The sequence below is a fragment of the Fonsecaea nubica genome (assembly GCF_001646965.1).
Source record: "Fonsecaea nubica strain CBS 269.64 chromosome Unknown Scaff3, whole genome shotgun sequence".
Lineage (NCBI taxonomy): Eukaryota > Fungi > Ascomycota > Eurotiomycetes > Chaetothyriales > Herpotrichiellaceae > Fonsecaea > Fonsecaea nubica.
Window position 1 is genome coordinate 78,947 of NW_019173676.1, and position 16,700 is coordinate 95,646.

General features: G+C 53.6%; 6 protein-coding genes across 6 annotated transcripts; 3 read left to right on the forward strand and 3 right to left on the reverse strand.

Moving 5' to 3' along the window:
• Positions 1-1,419: 1,419 nt before the first annotated feature.
• Positions 1,420-2,697, reverse strand: AYO20_00711 (hypothetical protein; the record flags this gene model as incomplete). The annotated part of the gene is made up of 1 exon (XM_022639020.1): positions 1,420-2,697. The coding sequence occupies one exon, from the start codon at positions 2,695-2,697 to the stop codon at positions 1,420-1,422; it is 1,278 nt and encodes a 425-aa protein (XP_022504811.1).
• A 2,157-nt stretch (positions 2,698-4,854) lies between these two features.
• On the forward strand, positions 4,855-6,251 carry AYO20_00712 (hypothetical protein; the record flags this gene model as incomplete). The annotated part of the gene is made up of 3 exons (XM_022639021.1): positions 4,855-5,359; positions 5,420-5,989; positions 6,046-6,251. 3 exons carry the CDS (start codon positions 4,855-4,857, stop codon positions 6,249-6,251), a joined length of 1,281 nt encoding a protein of 426 aa, XP_022504812.1.
• Positions 6,252-7,498: 1,247 nt separating this feature from the next.
• AYO20_00713 (hypothetical protein) lies at positions 7,499-9,145 on the reverse strand (the record flags this gene model as incomplete). Its single annotated transcript, XM_022639022.1, has 1 exon — positions 7,499-9,145. The coding sequence occupies one exon, from the start codon at positions 9,143-9,145 to the stop codon at positions 7,499-7,501; it is 1,647 nt and encodes a 548-aa protein (XP_022504813.1).
• Positions 9,146-9,670: 525 nt separating this feature from the next.
• Positions 9,671-11,457, forward strand: AYO20_00714 (hypothetical protein; the record flags this gene model as incomplete). Its single annotated transcript, XM_022639023.1, has 4 exons — positions 9,671-9,712; positions 9,803-9,981; positions 10,034-10,465; positions 10,515-11,457. 4 exons carry the CDS (start codon positions 9,671-9,673, stop codon positions 11,455-11,457), a joined length of 1,596 nt encoding a protein of 531 aa, XP_022504814.1.
• Positions 11,458-11,596: 139 nt separating this feature from the next.
• AYO20_00715 (hypothetical protein) lies at positions 11,597-13,485 on the reverse strand (the record flags this gene model as incomplete). Its single annotated transcript, XM_022639024.1, has 4 exons — positions 11,597-11,951; positions 12,057-12,939; positions 12,988-13,019; positions 13,067-13,485. The coding sequence occupies 4 exons, from the start codon at positions 13,483-13,485 to the stop codon at positions 11,597-11,599; spliced, it is 1,689 nt and encodes a 562-aa protein (XP_022504815.1).
• Positions 13,486-14,131: 646 nt separating this feature from the next.
• AYO20_00716 (hypothetical protein) lies at positions 14,132-16,238 on the forward strand (the record flags this gene model as incomplete). Its single annotated transcript, XM_022639025.1, has 2 exons — positions 14,132-15,043; positions 15,096-16,238. The coding sequence occupies 2 exons, from the start codon at positions 14,132-14,134 to the stop codon at positions 16,236-16,238; spliced, it is 2,055 nt and encodes a 684-aa protein (XP_022504816.1).
• Between the last annotated feature and the right edge of the window lie 462 nt (positions 16,239-16,700).

Genomic DNA, 16,700 nt, shown 5'->3' on the forward strand with positions numbered 1-16,700 from the left:
GGGCGATTAGGACATCGAGTCGAAACCAACCAAGGCGAGGTGGCAACAAGTGCCATCTTGACAGCACGATCTTTTGGCCGCCCCGATCGGATCCGTGCTTTAGATGACGAGCTTCGAAGACTTGTATTCAAGTAGTGCCGGGGATGGGCTGCACGGAGTAGGATTGAGCCAATGCGGGAAGCGAGGAGGAGAAGTCTTGCAGGTTCGCACGCGGAGTTGACAACGAGGAGGTGGCTTTGGCTTGGTGTCTGTCCTTTGTTCCGGCAGATGCACTTAACTCATGTTGCTCTAGGCTGGCCCGTATCGTGACGCCACCGGAAAATCAACAGCCAGGAAGTTGAAAGATCGATCAAGGGGGAGGAGGGGAGGGACCGGGGTATTTGTCCGCTCATCACAGTCTGCTGCATTAGTGTGAAGAGTTATTGGATCTTTGGCCTGGCATTTGTTTGACACGTCTTGGGTTGTCATCCCCGGGTTGTCAATGAGCACCCTCAACGGGCGTCCCCCTCCTCCTTGCAGTCGTAATGTCAATTCCACCAAAATCCTCCGCTGCGCCGTCTACATGTGCTATGTTTTCCCGCCGACCGCCTATATTCGTCGATGGGAGTTGTGCTGCTGAAGTGAACCGGAGGGATCAAGACTTCTGAGGGGGGGGCCAATACGAACTTTAGCCTACGCACGGCACAGCCCATACCGGGGAAGGAAGCGTGGGCTCGGGTCGATGGCACGGGGAGAGGAGAATCCTGACGCCATGTGGGCATGTGGTAGCGAGACTGAGCAGCTCAAACACATGGACCAGGGCATCAAGGACATTTCATAGGACGAAAAAAGGTTTCCGTGACGCCGATCCGACGCTCGAACAAGCAAGAGGAGACGCTGAAGAATCTGGGATTCTGAATTCTGAGCTGAAATGACAATGCAGGTTGGGAAAATCTAGACCCGCAGTGGCGCCCGCTCGCCTCGCCAAGAGACGCTCACCCTCAACCCTCCCAACCCCCCGGCGCTCGTCTCTCCTTGATTCTTGCAGCTCGTTATCTGTCATCCAATGCATTATTTGTCTTCTTGCTAGAAAGGGGGGTATAGTACAAATCGTAAAAACTAAAGGTCTCGTGGGTGTGTCCGTCCGGGTGGCAACAATTCTCCTATGCAGAGCTCCACAAAAATCTCGTGGCGTGGGATGTGAGTATAGTCAGGTCGACCGTCATTCCTTGACGGCATCACCGCCCTGTCTTGACCACCCCCGTAAACCGTAACGAGCACAGCTGCACGGCCCACACTGCCCTTGTCTTGATGCCAACCCCCCCTGGGAACCGGACAATCCATCACAGGCTCTGCTGAAGTTTGTTCGTGCAAGTCATTTCGTGGTAACCAATGATATGAGTACAACCCCGGGAAAAAAGAGGGCTTTCAGCTGCAGACTCAGTCCGCATGGAATCTGACCAGTTCTTCCAGCTGTTGATCCCGCATCGATTGCAAGAGAGCATTCTGCAAGTGCATGTTCTCTTCTCCGTTGCCAATGTGCTGTGCCCTGAAACCCAAGGTGCCTTGTGGGGACAGACATCGGAGCAAATTCGCTTCTTCGGCTGCCAGATTCGGCTCCACAGGGGTCATTGGCCAACTTCTCACAGTGGATCGGGGATCGTGGAAGTCAAAGCTTTGGTAGTCGGTGCAATCGGAATATGAGGCGGTCGATGGGCTTGGGGTTGCCGTCGAGTCAGTCAGAGCACCTTGCTCTTGATACTTCCTTTTGGCTGCATGTCGCGCTGCTCGCCCCCCTTTCGCTCCCGCTCTTTGACGTTGAATGGCTGGTGTGCGACCCCCCAGTGGCTTTTTGCCAGCTCCAGTCTTGCGATACCTGGTCGTGGATTGCACTCCGTTCTCGATCGCTTCAGCGGTCAGGATCCAGACGCTAGTTGCTTTCCTTGAGTTCCCCCTGGCGCTGTCCCTGTCGTTTTCAAATGCCTGTGTCAGAGTTAGTCGGCGGTGCGCGTGGTCATCAGAATGTGTTTCGCTAACCTTATTCATGGAGAGATTGTGCCGAATGCTATTCTGCCAACCATTTGATCCAGACTCTCGAGGCTTGGTGGTATTGTGGCGAAACCATTCGTAGATCTCTCGGAGCATCATCCTATGACCCGGCGCCTGCATCAGAGCTTCGTAGATGAGTCTGGCGTACGGCTTGTCATCACCTGCCTCTTCGTCTTCCTCCGTTGCGGTGAATGATCGGCACTGGCCGTATTCCGGTGATGAAGGCCACGCACTCTGCTCTTCGAAGTATGGGTATGTCGTGAGCGACACTGAATCCGAGCTGTATGGTAGCAGAGGGAGCGCACTGAAATCGTGGGTGTGTACGACAGTACTGTCAACAAACTGCGGATATAGCTGACGAGGTGCCCAGGTCGGTTCAAGTTCGAGATCGCAAAGCTGTAGTTGGGTACTTGTAGGGAAGACGTCCTCGTGGTGTGCATGCAGGTCCTCGTAGGCGGTCTCGTCCAGATCCTCCAGCTTGAGCAATGGGTGGACTTCCGCCTGTTGCTGGCTTGCGTACATTGGCAAATGAGAGGGTTCTGAAGAGGATGGCTGCATGTGTCGCTCGTCAAATGTTCTGGTGGTCATGATGTGTGAAGGCTCAAAATCTCCAACATTGCCGTATACTTCGTATACTTCGTGGTGATGTGTTGGGAATGGGGCTCCCATCTTGACCACTCTGCCCATTGATCGATTGAGAGATCTGAGTTGATCGACCAATAGCAGAAACTTCTTCACAGGGACTTATCGATCGGTCATGAGGGACGTGCCGACCTGAATATTGTCCGGAGCAGGGAAGAGTGGAGGATAGAACAATGATAGCTTGAATGTATTCACTTCAAGATCGCGACAAACAGGAAGAAAGGTCGGTGCTTTAAGGCTTCAAAGCCAAAACAAAGAAAGTAAAGGGTTGGAATAGTATTATTTAGAACAGACAAGCGATCCAGAGGTGCATATGACGGTACATGCTTGAAAGGGAGGGGGGTGGAAACCATGCAAACAGGCAGGGATGGGAGGGGTGGAAGGAACGGGCTCCGGAACGCAAACAAGAGGATTCCTGGACTGACCTTCATATCCTTTCTGCTGAAAGTGAAGACGCCTGGCAGCACCAGCTGCATGCTAGTACAGTAAAGTACTGTATCACATCTGTCCAAAGGGAATCCGGGATGCTGAAGATTCCCCTAACCAATCAGATCTGGCATAGCTTGCGGAGCTCTTTGTGCAACTAGGTGGTGGCTCAACGGGCTGTCATGTTCGGAAGAGTGCATCTGGTTGGGCCTCAAATGCCAACCTGCATTGATCCACCCTCTCGTCCTGCACCAGCAAAATTTGACTTTGTGTATTTTCCCTTTGCCCTTTGCTCCTGGGAAGACACAGGGGGGGTTGGCGATTAACAAGCGATGCCGGTGCATCGAAGAAGGGCTGCAAGATCTAGGGTCGGCTGATCGGCCAACGTAATAGCAGATTTGACGGCTAAGATTGGTCTAGGGGCAAGGCTGCCAGACAGTGGGATCCATGGGTTTCGTGGTAAGGAACTGCGAGATGGGATAGTTGATCAATAGGTTAGACCCCAGCCCGCTGGATATTCAGGCGTATCGCTCTCATGTCCGATCTTGATCATGTCTGTAGTCGACGCATGAAGGATGTCTGCTTCACCTCCTCGTGGGTATGAAAGTGTTTTCTGTTCTAGAAGTTCCAGAATAAAACCACGTACCCGGAGGAGGACTGGAGCCAAAAGTTTGCCGTACAGAAATTAGGCAGAAGGCTTAAGTCTCCCTCACTCAGGGCGAGCTCGGTGCTCAAAAGCTTCCTGGCTTGTCAGCTTCCAATATGAAGGTATACTGTGGTGGCGGGACAGTTCTCTGTGTCTAGGCACTGATGATAATTGGACTGACTGAGTTACGGCACCAACGACATGAACAAGGTCGGTGTCCTGACAAAATATCTGGTGTGAGAGAAAAGGTGGTGGTGGCCCTGTCTGACAGAAAGTACTTTCAAAAGTCACAACCCAGGGGTGCCAGAGCCACGGGTGCGTTCAAAAGACACCCAGATGCCTACTGCTGGTGCCTCCACATGTATATATTTGCCAGTGCCTGGCAGTAGTTATTGAGGAGTCATAATTCCGTGAAAAGAGGGCGAGATTTGTTCTTCAAGGCAATGGAATCTAATTGAGAACGGAGGAGAGATTTGCAGGCAGTTATACGAGGTACATATGGGTGCTGCATGGTCTGCCGTAGATAGTACTGTCAAGCACTGAGCCCGAAGAGTCAGGCAGTGCACTTTTTATGTTTGGCCTTATGGCCGCAACCGTTGCTTGAGGCCACGATGCCCGGGAGCCTTTCTTCCGGGCCACCCAGCTGATTGCAACCTCCCAACCAATCTACTAGGGACTTCATCCGCCAAGAGGGGCCAGCCAGGCCAGTCGACGTCAGTCAACGCGAGCTGACTTTGCTTACTGTACTCGGTCCTCTCCAACTGCCCATCTCGTGCCGTCACAAGCCGTGATGCCCAGAACGAAATCCAGTTCAGGGAAATGCCAATTAGATACACTCCATTGTCTCAATCACTCAAGTGCGTTTCTTGGTCTGAGTACTAAGCCCGTCGGTGGCAGTACCCTTACATACCACCTCTCCACTCACTTACGCTGAATGACGGAAGCATTCAATCTCTTTCCGCGACCTTCCTAAGCCTCCTCTGCTTCTCCTCGCCGGGGAAGAGCCAAACATACACCATTCCCTTCCTTCCCACCGGCATTGTTTGTGAACCACCTTCTCTTCTCTATCTTCCTCTGGACCTCTCTATTCTATCAAAGAATAATTCGCCGCCATGCCGGAAGTTGTTCGGGGCAGTCGTGCCAGTTTTCAGATAGACCCCAGTCGACAGGCGTCACATGATGGAGCGATTCCCACCTCTCCTCTGCGAGAAGCACGCGGTGTTCACTTTGGAACCGATAACCCTGAACTCGAGCGAGAAGAGACTCCGACACCGGGTCTGAGAGCCGTTGATACCGGGCTCAGTACTATGTCTGCCACGGAGCGAAGAAAGAGCCGAGAACAAGCAAGAAAAGAGCGCAAAGCAGAGCCTGAAAGAGACGCATACTATGACAGTCGTGCTGCGACCAAGCGAGAATTCCGAAGGCGAGCGAGTACACTACAGGACTACTATACTCAACATCCCACGCTTCTGCCACAACTACCTTTTACCTGGAGACACGGGTGGCGGCGATGGAAACTGTTCTTGACGATATTTACAATCATTGTGGACGCCTGTATCATTCCCATTGTCTTATTCTATACCATGAAATTCGCGGGACACGTTGAGGGTTGGATAAGTAAGTCCCGGATTCTCTGCAGGACCTTTTGTGAAGCCCTGGCTAACACAACCTCGATAGTTTTCGCAGTCGTGGCCACTATCTGGGGTGGGCCTACATACGTCGAGTTCGCCGTCAGGACCTGGCGGTTGTTTAAGAAGGAGAACTTCTTTCGACCTCTGGGGACCTCGAATCGATGGGCCTTCGACATCACCAACTGGATTTCTGTCCTGACCATCACCGTCGTGACCGCGCTGCTCATTGTCGGCAGTGCGCCTCACATTGTTTGGTTGCGCGTTCTTTCGTTGCCCGCCCCAGCGCTTCTCTTTTGCATCACAGGTTGTGTATTCATCCTTACCATGTTCAACCTTACGCACACCAAGGCGCCTTTCCGGATCAGCTCTACCGAGAAGGGCGCCGCTGTGTACCCTGGAGCGTACTACCTGATCGAGGATGTCGTCGCGGTTAACGCCAACGCCGGCAGGCCTTTCCGCGAAGCCTTGGCTGCGCGGTATAGAGCAAGTCCACGGTTTCGGAGGATGATCTTGGTCCAGTCTCTGTTCTGGTCCATTCCGGGACTTTTGATGTCGATTGGGTGCATCGTGGTGGTGTGCATCCACCCCGTACCCAAAGACGTGGGTTATGGTATTGGTAAGTTCTGTCCCAAGAACATGGTCAAGGAAGGACGTAACTGATGTGGGCTTTAGGCTGGGGTGTCCCCTTCGTCTGGGTGGCCATCTGGGTGGGCATCACCATTCCATGGGTTCGACGAGACATGCACAAAGAAACCGTGACCTGGGAAGAAGACTGTGGCATCGAGCCTGGCGACAAGCATCACGACGAAAAGAAACTCGAGCCCACGGACTCCGACCGCGAGACAACAAAAGAGCAGGCTCCGGATCCAGAACCATGAGATTGCTCTCCAGGTGCATCTGTACTACTATTTCTATTGACTATATTTAATGGAATGGTGAGCGCATATGGGTCTGATGAGTCTGGCCTCAAAAATGGCGGACATGTACTTCAAAATCCCTTATTTTGTGGACGACTGGTTTCTCGTTGAAGCGTTGCTGCATTGGATATCCCTCTTAGCATTTGAGACACACTACACAGCGGGAGTTTTTGAGGGTGAAGAGTTGACGTCGAGCGTGGCATTCATTTTTGGGGAGGGGAATGTTTGGCAAAAAGACCCTAGACATAATGAGACCAAACACGTTTTTCTATCCCAATTGCCCACGTTCTATTGAGCAGGTCTAGTTATCCATCCATCTATTACAGTGGTAAGGCAGCACGCGCGACACTATCGTCCCCCTCGCCCGTTCGACTGTTAGAACCTTGACACTTTGATACTTGATTCTTTGTCCTTGGTAGTAGGTGCTTGGTACCGCAATTACTCGACGTCATGGGATCGACGGATCGACACTGCATGGTTGGTTGGTAGTGCGGTGGCGCAGCAGGTATCTACAGCACCAAGAGTACCAAGAGTCCCTTGAACAGGTAGTCTTGTATCTCAGGTAGTTCAGGTAGAGGAGGTAGAGAGGAGTGAATAATGAGGGGGCCACGCGGGATTACAGAGACAGACACGGCCTCGTGCATGTCGGAGTCAAAACCATCGATATCTGAATTCCGTGGGATGCCGGCCGGCGTCTCGCTTCTCTCGCTCCCTCACCTCTCACACACTACTCTGTTGGGCCACCCATCCCCTCTCCCCCTCCTTTTCCTCGAGAGGTACGAGTAGATAGATGGGCCGAGGAGGGAAAGGAGGGACGGATAGACGGAGTGACTAGAGACTAGAGACTAGGTAATAGGTAGTAGACAACACAACATGCAGTATGACAGATCTGACAGATCTCGGAGGGCGTGTATTGTGTGTTGGTCATCAATGGGTCAGGCAGGCAATCATGAACCCTTTGCTTGATTGATCACTTTATCAGAAAATCGCTGCGTATCCTCGTCACATCAATAGGGGGCCAGGTCGAGAGAATCCGACGAACGTGACTCTTCTTGACACGTAATACAAAGGCCCTCACATCAGGCACACCGACAGTCTTCAGCCTCGTCAGCTCCGTCAGCTCCTTCAGCTCCGTCTCGAGCAAATAATGGCCCCTGGCAATCTGCGTAAAGCTCTGTATCTCTGCTGACACACACCACGATATCTCGTCACTTCCGATACACTACCCGCTTAAAGGTGAAATGCAGCGTCAATACCCCCTTTTCGAACGTGCTCTTGAACCCTCGGTCGTGTTTCGAGCTATAATCCCAGTCTCGGTCCACAATTCGGAACGCAATATCCTCATAAGGCGGCCCGCTCATAAACCGGATGATACAGGTATCTTCTTCGCCCGCAGGTGCCATCGTTTGGCCCTTCTTTCGGCCTCCTTCTCGGATGATCTTATACGTGGGGGCTTTTGTAGGATCGATCAGATCCGGATAGAAGATGTGAAATTTGTAACCCTGGACAACTTTCGGTGGAGGGTTGTCGTGATCGTAGTGGGTTTGGTTGTACTTGTTCCATTCGTACCCCATCTGGACACGGTTGAAGTATTTCGGTTTGCGCGGCCGATATTTGCCCCCGTACTCCTGCATCCAGAGCGGCTTGGATTCGGACGACGTCTCTTCCTCGCCGGCAAAAATCTCCTCGTTCTCGTTGACGCCTCTGGCGACTTCGCGGTCAAAGAGGGCTTTTGTTGTCGAGGATACATCTTCTGTCGAGCGGTCAAATCGACTGGTGGGATCCACGGTTTTGGATGGCTGCGCCGTTGGTCGAGGCTGTAGTGAGGTCGAGATCGTCGAGGCCGTACTGGCACCTGCTTTGGGGGCCGGCACGTAGCCCATATGCACGATTTTCCTTCTGCTTGCTGCCACATTTTGAAGAAACGTCTTCTCGTCCTGGACTTCCAGGCCTTTGTCCTTTGTCGGAATCTCCAACAACGGGTCTGGATCCACCTCCTTCGAGTGTTGAGGAGAGACTGCGGGCTCGACTCCAGCATTCTGAAGTTGTTGCTGGACCAAGAGTGCTTTCTGCTCGTTCTCCTGCTTCAGATTCTTCAAGCGCGACTCGAGAACGTCCTGACAGACTCTTTTGAGCTTTGCCTTTGCCTTCCAAACAAGCAAGCTATCCAAGAGCTGCTGCCAGTAGTCGGTATCTATGGGCTCGTCCGAGTCCAGCTTGGTTCTTATTTGTCCCTCCAATACCTCCAGCTGCTCGTATGACTTGGGACCCAAAAGCTTGTCTATGTCGGACGCCACGGAGCTCATTGCTCTTCCCTCCGGGCCTGACGCACGTAGCTTCTTCTGCCGGTCCTTGCAGATGATTTGCATGGTCTGCCAATAGTCCCTATTCTTCCTGTTTTTTTCCAGATTCATGTATGTCTCAATATCCCGGCGCAGCTCGGAAAGTTGGCTTTCAGAGAGTCCGTCAAAGACGCTGTCCGGGTCCACAAAGTCCAGGTCTTTCTCCTCAACCTCATCATCCAACGGACTGCGGGTAGGGTCGACCACACGGAGGGTTACTGCCAACCAGTCGATGGGTTTCGCTCGCCCTTCCTTGACTCGGATGTCTGCCTTCTTCTTAGCCTGCTTGAGAACGAAATCATCCTCTTGCGCAACCCACTCTCTCATGCGCTCATCTTCTTGCATCTGATTGATTCTCATTTGGTCCTTGTGGGACCATCGCTGAGGCTGGCCATGGTTTCGCCCTCCTCTGGGAGCATCTCGTTCTCGATACTGTCTGCTGTCATCACCCCGCCGCCAGGGTGGAGGGGATTGGGATCGCTTTCGCTTGTAGGCCTGCTGGACGTCGGTCATAGTCGTGTCTTGAGCCTTGATTTGTCGTGGAAAGAGTGCAAAGTGTGATCTCTGTAAGGTTTCCTGCCTGTTGAGTAAAAAAAGAGGCGGGCAGCGGGCAAGGCGCAACTCAGTGGCTAAACTTCGGCAGAATTGGATTCGACGAGGTTGGAAGACGTGACACACTTCAAGCTCGCACCATCTTTTTCTCTCTATACAGAGCAACATCTACCATATGAGATGTTCCTGTTGGCTCGTCTGCTTCCAGTTTACCGAAATGCCTTGGCGGCTCTCCCGTCATACGGCTGAGTTTTCATCATGCAGACCGTGGACAAGATCCACAAATCTCGAAACAAAGGCCCGGCATGCACTCAATGCCGCCAGTTGAAGGTAGGCTGAGCACACAACGCGTTGCTGTCTAGTGCGGCTTGTCCTCCAAGTACCCTTCAATATGCGACTAAGTCATTGACCTCTCGCGCAGTTGAAATGTGACTCCAGTCAGACTTTCCCTGCTCCCTGCAGCAGATGTAGTAGAACTGGGTCACGATGTCTGATCGACTCTTCCTTCCGGCGCGAGAAGCGACAGGAGTAAGTCAAACGCGTCCTCTAGATGGAAATTCCTGACTTGATTCAAGGCGCATTGAGAGACTGGAAGAGGAGCTTCTCCAGGCGAAACAGAAACTAGAACATGCGCCGTCTGCTTCTGACCGCGCGTCGACCGAGCCACAGGCACGCCTACCTGGAGGTGAGGAGGACTTTGCGACTTTCCCCTTCGCGAGCTTTGCCGGAGAACTCGAATCAGTGACCCTGGAAAACATGACTATTCATCCCGATACCATCGTTGAGCTGTTTGAGCGGTGAGTTTCGTGGTGAAGTCTTGCGGCGTCGCACTCTGACACTGTCATAAAGATACTACGTCCATCACCATCCTCGATTTCCCATACTGTCCGCACCCTCGGTCACGTTGAGGTCTTCCAAGAAATGGCCTCCTCTGTTCTGGAGCATTATCCTGGTCGCTGCGAAATGCCGCCAGCATGCCAGCTTGTACTCCCAGCTCAGCCAGCCGCTAAAGAGGCTTGTCCTCAGTCCCGAATACCTCGCAAATCGTTCAGTTGAAATGATTCAAGCTCTGTTGCTCCTCTGCACCTGGGCAGGAGGCGATGACAGAAGCTGGACCGACCTGTCGTGGACTTATAGTGGGATTGCCACCCATGCCGCCCTCCAGATAGGTTTACATCGACCGGAATATAGCAATGATTTTATCTACGGCTCCAAATTCGATGAAGACGCCATTGTTCCCAGAAGGAAAGCATGGGTTGCCTGCTTCATCGTTAATGAGATGTATGTTGTCCCCGACCTTTTCGATCGTCCACTAATGTTCTGCGATCAGGGCGAGTCGTCGAATCGGAGTTCCTTGCACCACACCCATCGACCATACCATCCTCGAAGCGTTGTCTTCGCCCTCTCCCGCTATTCCCTTGCGGCTGAAGCAACAACTCCAGATCGCATATCTTTCATACCGAACGAATACTACCTTAGGCAATTCCGACCTCAGTCCGGCAGGTGTCCTCCAGAGCTCGATTTCGGCCATCCACATGTTTGAGAAGGAATTTTCGCTCATGGAATCGACACACGGGGTTTTGTGGTCGCCGCACGAAGAGGTTCTGTTCCTCGGATCGAAGCTGAACCTGTATATCTACGCAATCACCTCCTCAAACACGACGACTGAAAACGGCCGACACTCTAACGTGGATGAGTTCATTGGCCCGGCTCTTGCGACAGGGTTGAAGCTTATCAACATAGCCAATAACGCCGAAGACGAAATCATCTCCTGGAGCGTGCACACGAAGGAATCGCTCATCGCTGCGACCTTTTTCCTCCTGATGCTTCGAGACAGCGAGCACCCGCTGGTCGACCTCGCCGCCACCAGAAAGGCAATTGGCCAGGCGTGGAACACGTTGCACGCCTGCACCGTCACGGAGCATGACTACCTGACGCGAACGTGCACCACTATCTCCTACCTCAGCCAACATCCGTTAAAGCGGGAGGGCAACGGCTTCGCGCTGAGGACCAAGTCGAGAATGGCATCTAGCATCATGTGGGACACCATCAGACGGCTGAAGGAGCAGTTCGGGCTAGAGAAGCCCGCGCAATCTCTCAGTGAACGTCTTGCTGCCGCGAGCGATCGCGCCCAACCTTCCAGCGAGTTCGGCGCCCCACCGTTCCCGGAAAACCTCTCTTTCGAATACTCGGGCGGCGACCTGATCGATTGGGACTCGCTGTTTAACGAGCTCGGGGATTTCTACATACCGCCACCAGACCTGGGGATCTAGCCAAAGCCCACCAAATACGCGGGGATATTTTATATATATTTATATATCACACACACACAAACAAAAATGAACCTTGCCCTTTTCACCGTTGAATGTTTGGTAATACCACGGAAACTCCGTTCTATAGTGGACAATCCCTTCAAATCCAGCTAGACGAGGAGCTCGGCGCCGCCGTCACCGACCTCGCGCTCCTCCCCAGCCGCACCTCCGCCCTGCGAATATGTTTCGGCACGGGCTCGGCGCCTTGAAGATCGCCCTCGTCGGCGATCAGTCTCGAGAGAGCCGGGTCGCGGGTGACTCTGACGATGGTGGAGAAGGAGCTGGTGTACGAGGCGCCGTTGTGGAGCAGCGCGTGCACGCCTAGCAGGACACAGGCTAGGGCGAAGAGTGCGCTCAGACCGTACGCCGCGAGGAGCGCACGCGGGTCGTACACGAACTGTGATTCGAATCTTTGGCGCAGCGCCGTGGCTGTCGTTTGGTCGTTGCCGGTGGATCTGGTTTTTCATGTCAGTCAGTTGGCCAGATATCAGAGAGCAGGAATGAGAAGAGTTTCCCTATGGCAATCAAAAGCTGACGTGACGCATGTGAAAAGGACTTACCCCGAGACGACACCGTACCGCATACTCAGCGTAATGTTCTGAAACAGCATCTCATTCCGCCTGGCTTGACGGAGCGTCAGGGCCGTTTGGTTCAGGCCTGGCTGCGCGGAGAACAAGGCCTGGTTCATCCCGAGAGCGTAGACAGAGTTGATCGTCGGGAAGGAGATGTCTCTGGAGTATGTGATGGGCCCACCGATCATCATGACAAAAGATTCCATGACGGCTTGCATATTCATCTGTTGATGGACACGCGCGTCTTGCGGCGTACCCTCCATTGAGCTGAGGGCAGGCATCCAAGCCTCGAGCTTCAACGAGGCGGTGACGAATTGTGCTCCAGTGCTCTTGACCTCGAATTGCGTGTCGTAAGACGCATTGTACAACGTACAGGTCATCATTTGGGCCTCTGCCTTGTTGATGACGTCTTGGATTCGGTCGCCGGTCTCGTCGACACCCGTTGTGTTGAGATAGATAAACACACGAGCCGCGTCCTTGGATACAAAATCCAGTCGATTGTTCCCGATCTGTAAGTCCGTGGATGCGAAGAATGAGCCATTCACGTCGGGTCCCCATCCAGGTTGAGGTGCCCAGCCAAAGTAAAATACTCTCGTGCTGGTCATCTCCTCGTACTCGAGTATAGCCTTTTTCGCCCATGAAAATTCTTCATCACTCGACATATCGCAACTGACAGCGGGGCCAAAGAATTGAAGGTTGAAGGTTAGGTTTGTGCTGGACGACTGGAGGGGAAGAACGCGGTTGGAAAGGACCGTGGCAAATGTCGGATTGGATAGGCCTGTGGACATCGAAGCATAAGATGTTGTGTTGCCGTCGGTTATCACGCCGCAGAACATATTGCCGTCAATTGTGAAGGACCGCTGAGGGACGACTAAATCGCCGGTTTCAGAGACCAAAACAGGCTGGACAGACAGTGTACCTGGAGTGATGATAGCAGAAATGGGGAGGAGCCTGGACGAGTCAGATTCGATCTTGTCGCGTGAAGCAGGTATCCTCACCAAGTGATGGCTGCCAAAAAGGTAAGGACAGGACGTCGCCACCAGATGCGCACAGCCAGGAACTCGAAAGCATTGCCCGGGATTGCAAACATCGAGTCCAGAACGCCAATCTCGTGCGGCTTCGCATGCAGCTTGACCCACATCCACTGATCATACGCAACTCCCGTCGCGATCGCTAGACACAGCTTAGAGAGGAAGGCGAGCGCTGTGCCTGCACGAATCGCCCATAGCTGCAGCAGAGCGCTGTCCGCAGGGTTCCCGCTCAGGCTCTGGTAGAGGGCGTGGTGGGCTGCCATGAGGATAACGCCGCCCAGAAAACCAACGCCCATAACAGTTGGTGCTCGCCAGTGTATATGGCGAAAGCGCTGGAAGTCTTTGATTTCACTGACAACGACATTCTCAGAATGCTTTTGCGGCATGGTGATCGGTGAGCAGCCGCTACCCTTGGCTGTGATTCGGAGCGAACCAGCTCACGATATCGCTGTTAGTCAAGTAAATAGAGGTCGAGAGAGAGGCAACGACATACAATGACCCAGGACGACTGGGTCAATGACGCCATCAATAACGAATATGATATACCTGGCCTTGCTTGGGCTTGATTGGGGGTTAGGTGTTCCAACACTGCTCACCTTGTCACACATTGAGAACTTGGCTGGAGTCACACAAAGCCGATGACCAGCAACAAGCCATTGTGTGTTTGCCCTGTACAGGATGAATTGTTAGGTACTAGCACTTAGCCGCCGACCTGAGCAGCCTTGAGACGACTCGGCTGAGCCAGCCAAGGTCGGCGGCAAATGAGCGGGCAGCTACCATACATAGTAGCAATATAGCCCAAACGATGCATGCTGACGACGTCGAAGCTGTTGTCGCTGTCAGGCTGCCAAGACTTGCCAAGACCTGTCCTGATTGGCTCTCTTTCCTCTTCCCTCTTCCTGAATTTGGCTTCGACGTCGAACGACGTCAACTGCTGAAGTTGGCATTTGTGTAGACGAGAAAGGCTGCAGCAGAAGCTTGTTGGCCCAAAATATTCTTCGGGGGCAGCATGTGAACAGATTATGTGATACAATGCCCGATACCACCAATGAAGGCTGGCAAGAACTACAGACCACATCTCGACGACAGTGCCCCAAGCTATTCTACTCCTTCTCTACGGAAGAACAGTCACTCACCCTCCTCCTCACCGACCTGATCTCTATCTGGGAGTGTTCGCTTGACAAGTATGACATCCTTGCGGCAGCAGCCCGACAACAGACGAGCATCGACCCATCCGTCTCATCGGACCAGTTCGCTGTCCTGCTCTCCAAGATCCGCAAAAGTCTCGGGGATGGCGCGAACTCCCTGATTCGCGGCGGCCGTGCAAACTCGCAGACGCTGCTGCTGCGGACAAGGAAAGATCTACCCCGTCCACTCCGGCCCCTTGAGTGGACCTTCACCCTCGAGCCGCAGCGAGCTTCCGAGCTGGCAGAACGCGTCCTTCGGCCTAGCTTGCACGAGGTCTTCGTCTCCCAAACCAAAATAAACTCTCTGCTCGGAATCATCAAGGACAAGGACCACATCATCTCACGCCTGCTCGACAGAGTTGGTAACTCTGCCGTGGACTTGAGCTTGGTCTTCCCCGGTATCGCGGGCTTTGCGTCCCGCAAGGGCGGCCATGTGTCTGTCGCGGACGCAAAGAAGCACGTCCCCGGGATGACGAGTTTCGACGAGAAGTCGTGGACGAGACAGTTCGCCAACGACGAGGGGTACGAGGGCGCTGACCGGACTGGGCTGAGCAACCTCGTCCGGGGCTGTGAGAAATGCTTCGCGCACAGTAAAGCCGAGCATGAAAGCTGGGTGAAAGATCTGCCTTCCACGGAGAAACCAGATCAAAATGATCATGCAAGCAGGGACCAGTCTGTGCCACCATCAACGAAGGCCACAAAAGATGCAAGAAAAGAGTCGGGTAGAGACGATGAATCCACAGACGACGAATTCGAGGTGAGACGTTTGACTATACGCAAAGAACCTCCCACCACTGACATGTCTACAGCGTCAAGCGACCCCACCACACCTGAAATCTAAGGATGTTCCTAAGAAGACGACACGTGAAAACACAGAGGACGAGGAGACCGAGGAGGATGAACCAGTCCCCAAACGAGCACAGCCCGCGACAATCGGTGGTCTAGGTCGACGCAATGCCACAAAAGCTTTTGGCGCCTCAAAGCGCTCACCGAGCCCTGTGGACGCTGTTGAGAACAAGTCAACGTCAAATCGTCGGGTTTCTACGGTGTCGACGTCCACGGCGACAGCTTCGGACGAGGATGATGCTGCCGACCAAAGGTCCCAAGCACCCGTTGCATCACGTAGTAAGGGCAGTCACTCGTCGCAAAAGCCCAAGCTCGGCACACTACGATCCAGAAAGATTTCTGGTTCCCCCTCACCGCCAGCACCAGCGGCGCGGCCGGGGTCATCTACCTCTTCTACAGGAAGAGCCGCCGAGCAAGAAACCCCTTCTCACAATTTACGTGTCGCCGCGCGTGCATCGAAGACACCCGAGGCAGGGGGAGAAGAAGAAGAAGAGGAAGAGGAAGTGGAAAATGACGATCTAAACGACACATCGTCAACCGCGTCCTCATCTCCACCTCCTGCCAAAGCGAAACCCTCGACACCAGCACATGAACGACGTCGTCTAGGCCGGCTGGGGGGAGGAGGAGGAGGGGGAGGGGGGATAGGAAAGAAACAAGCGACGCCGCCATCGCCAGATACATCCAAGGGCAAGTATACCCCAGACAGCACCCGCACCGAGTCCCCTGCGAAAAGGAAGCCAGGTCGCCTGGGCGGTCTCCGCAAAAGGGCACACGACACAACTACATCACCGTCCCCGCGAGCGCAGGGCAAAGACGCAACACATACGCAGTCACCCTCCGCATCTCGCTCTCCGTCTCCATCGCCGTCCGCTGCGTCCTCGTCCCGGTCCCGCAACCCCGCCCTCGCTACTACCACCAGACGCCAGCGCCAGGACCACTCACCACCACCTCCCCTACCAGCCTCAACACGCACAAAGCCAGCGATCGAGCCAAAGACGAACAAGAAGGAAGAAGAAACGCCCGAAGAAGCCGCGAGCCGACGCCGGATGGAACTCAAGCGCACCATCGCAGCCACGGATGGGGCGAAGAAGAAACGCCGGTTTTGACTTGGGTCGTCCTCACCCTCGCTCATGTCTGCTGGACCAGGGATGAAGTTCAGGATACTTACTACTACTACCCGTCGACCGAGGAAAAGATGTGGGTGGGGAGCAGGAGAGCAAGAGTTGTCTATTACAAACTCTCATCATCTATTATATGGCCTTTTCATGTGTCCAATCTGTCTGGTCTGTGTAGTGTAGAGTACACTGTTTCGATCGCTGAGGTGGAGAGACGATGCAAAAGCCCACAAAAGCACAAGCACAAGCACAAGCACCGACATTCTCTCTCTGTCTTTCTCACTCTCGCTGCCTCACTCTCTCGATCACACACACGGAGGGAAAGAGATGACAGATCCCACGCAAGACCCTCGTCCCCTTCCTGTCATTGCATGCACCTCAAGGCCACGAAGCTCCGGCTTCTTTTCGTATATTGCTTGCGTGAGCGAGATGAAGATCTTGACAGCCCTAGAA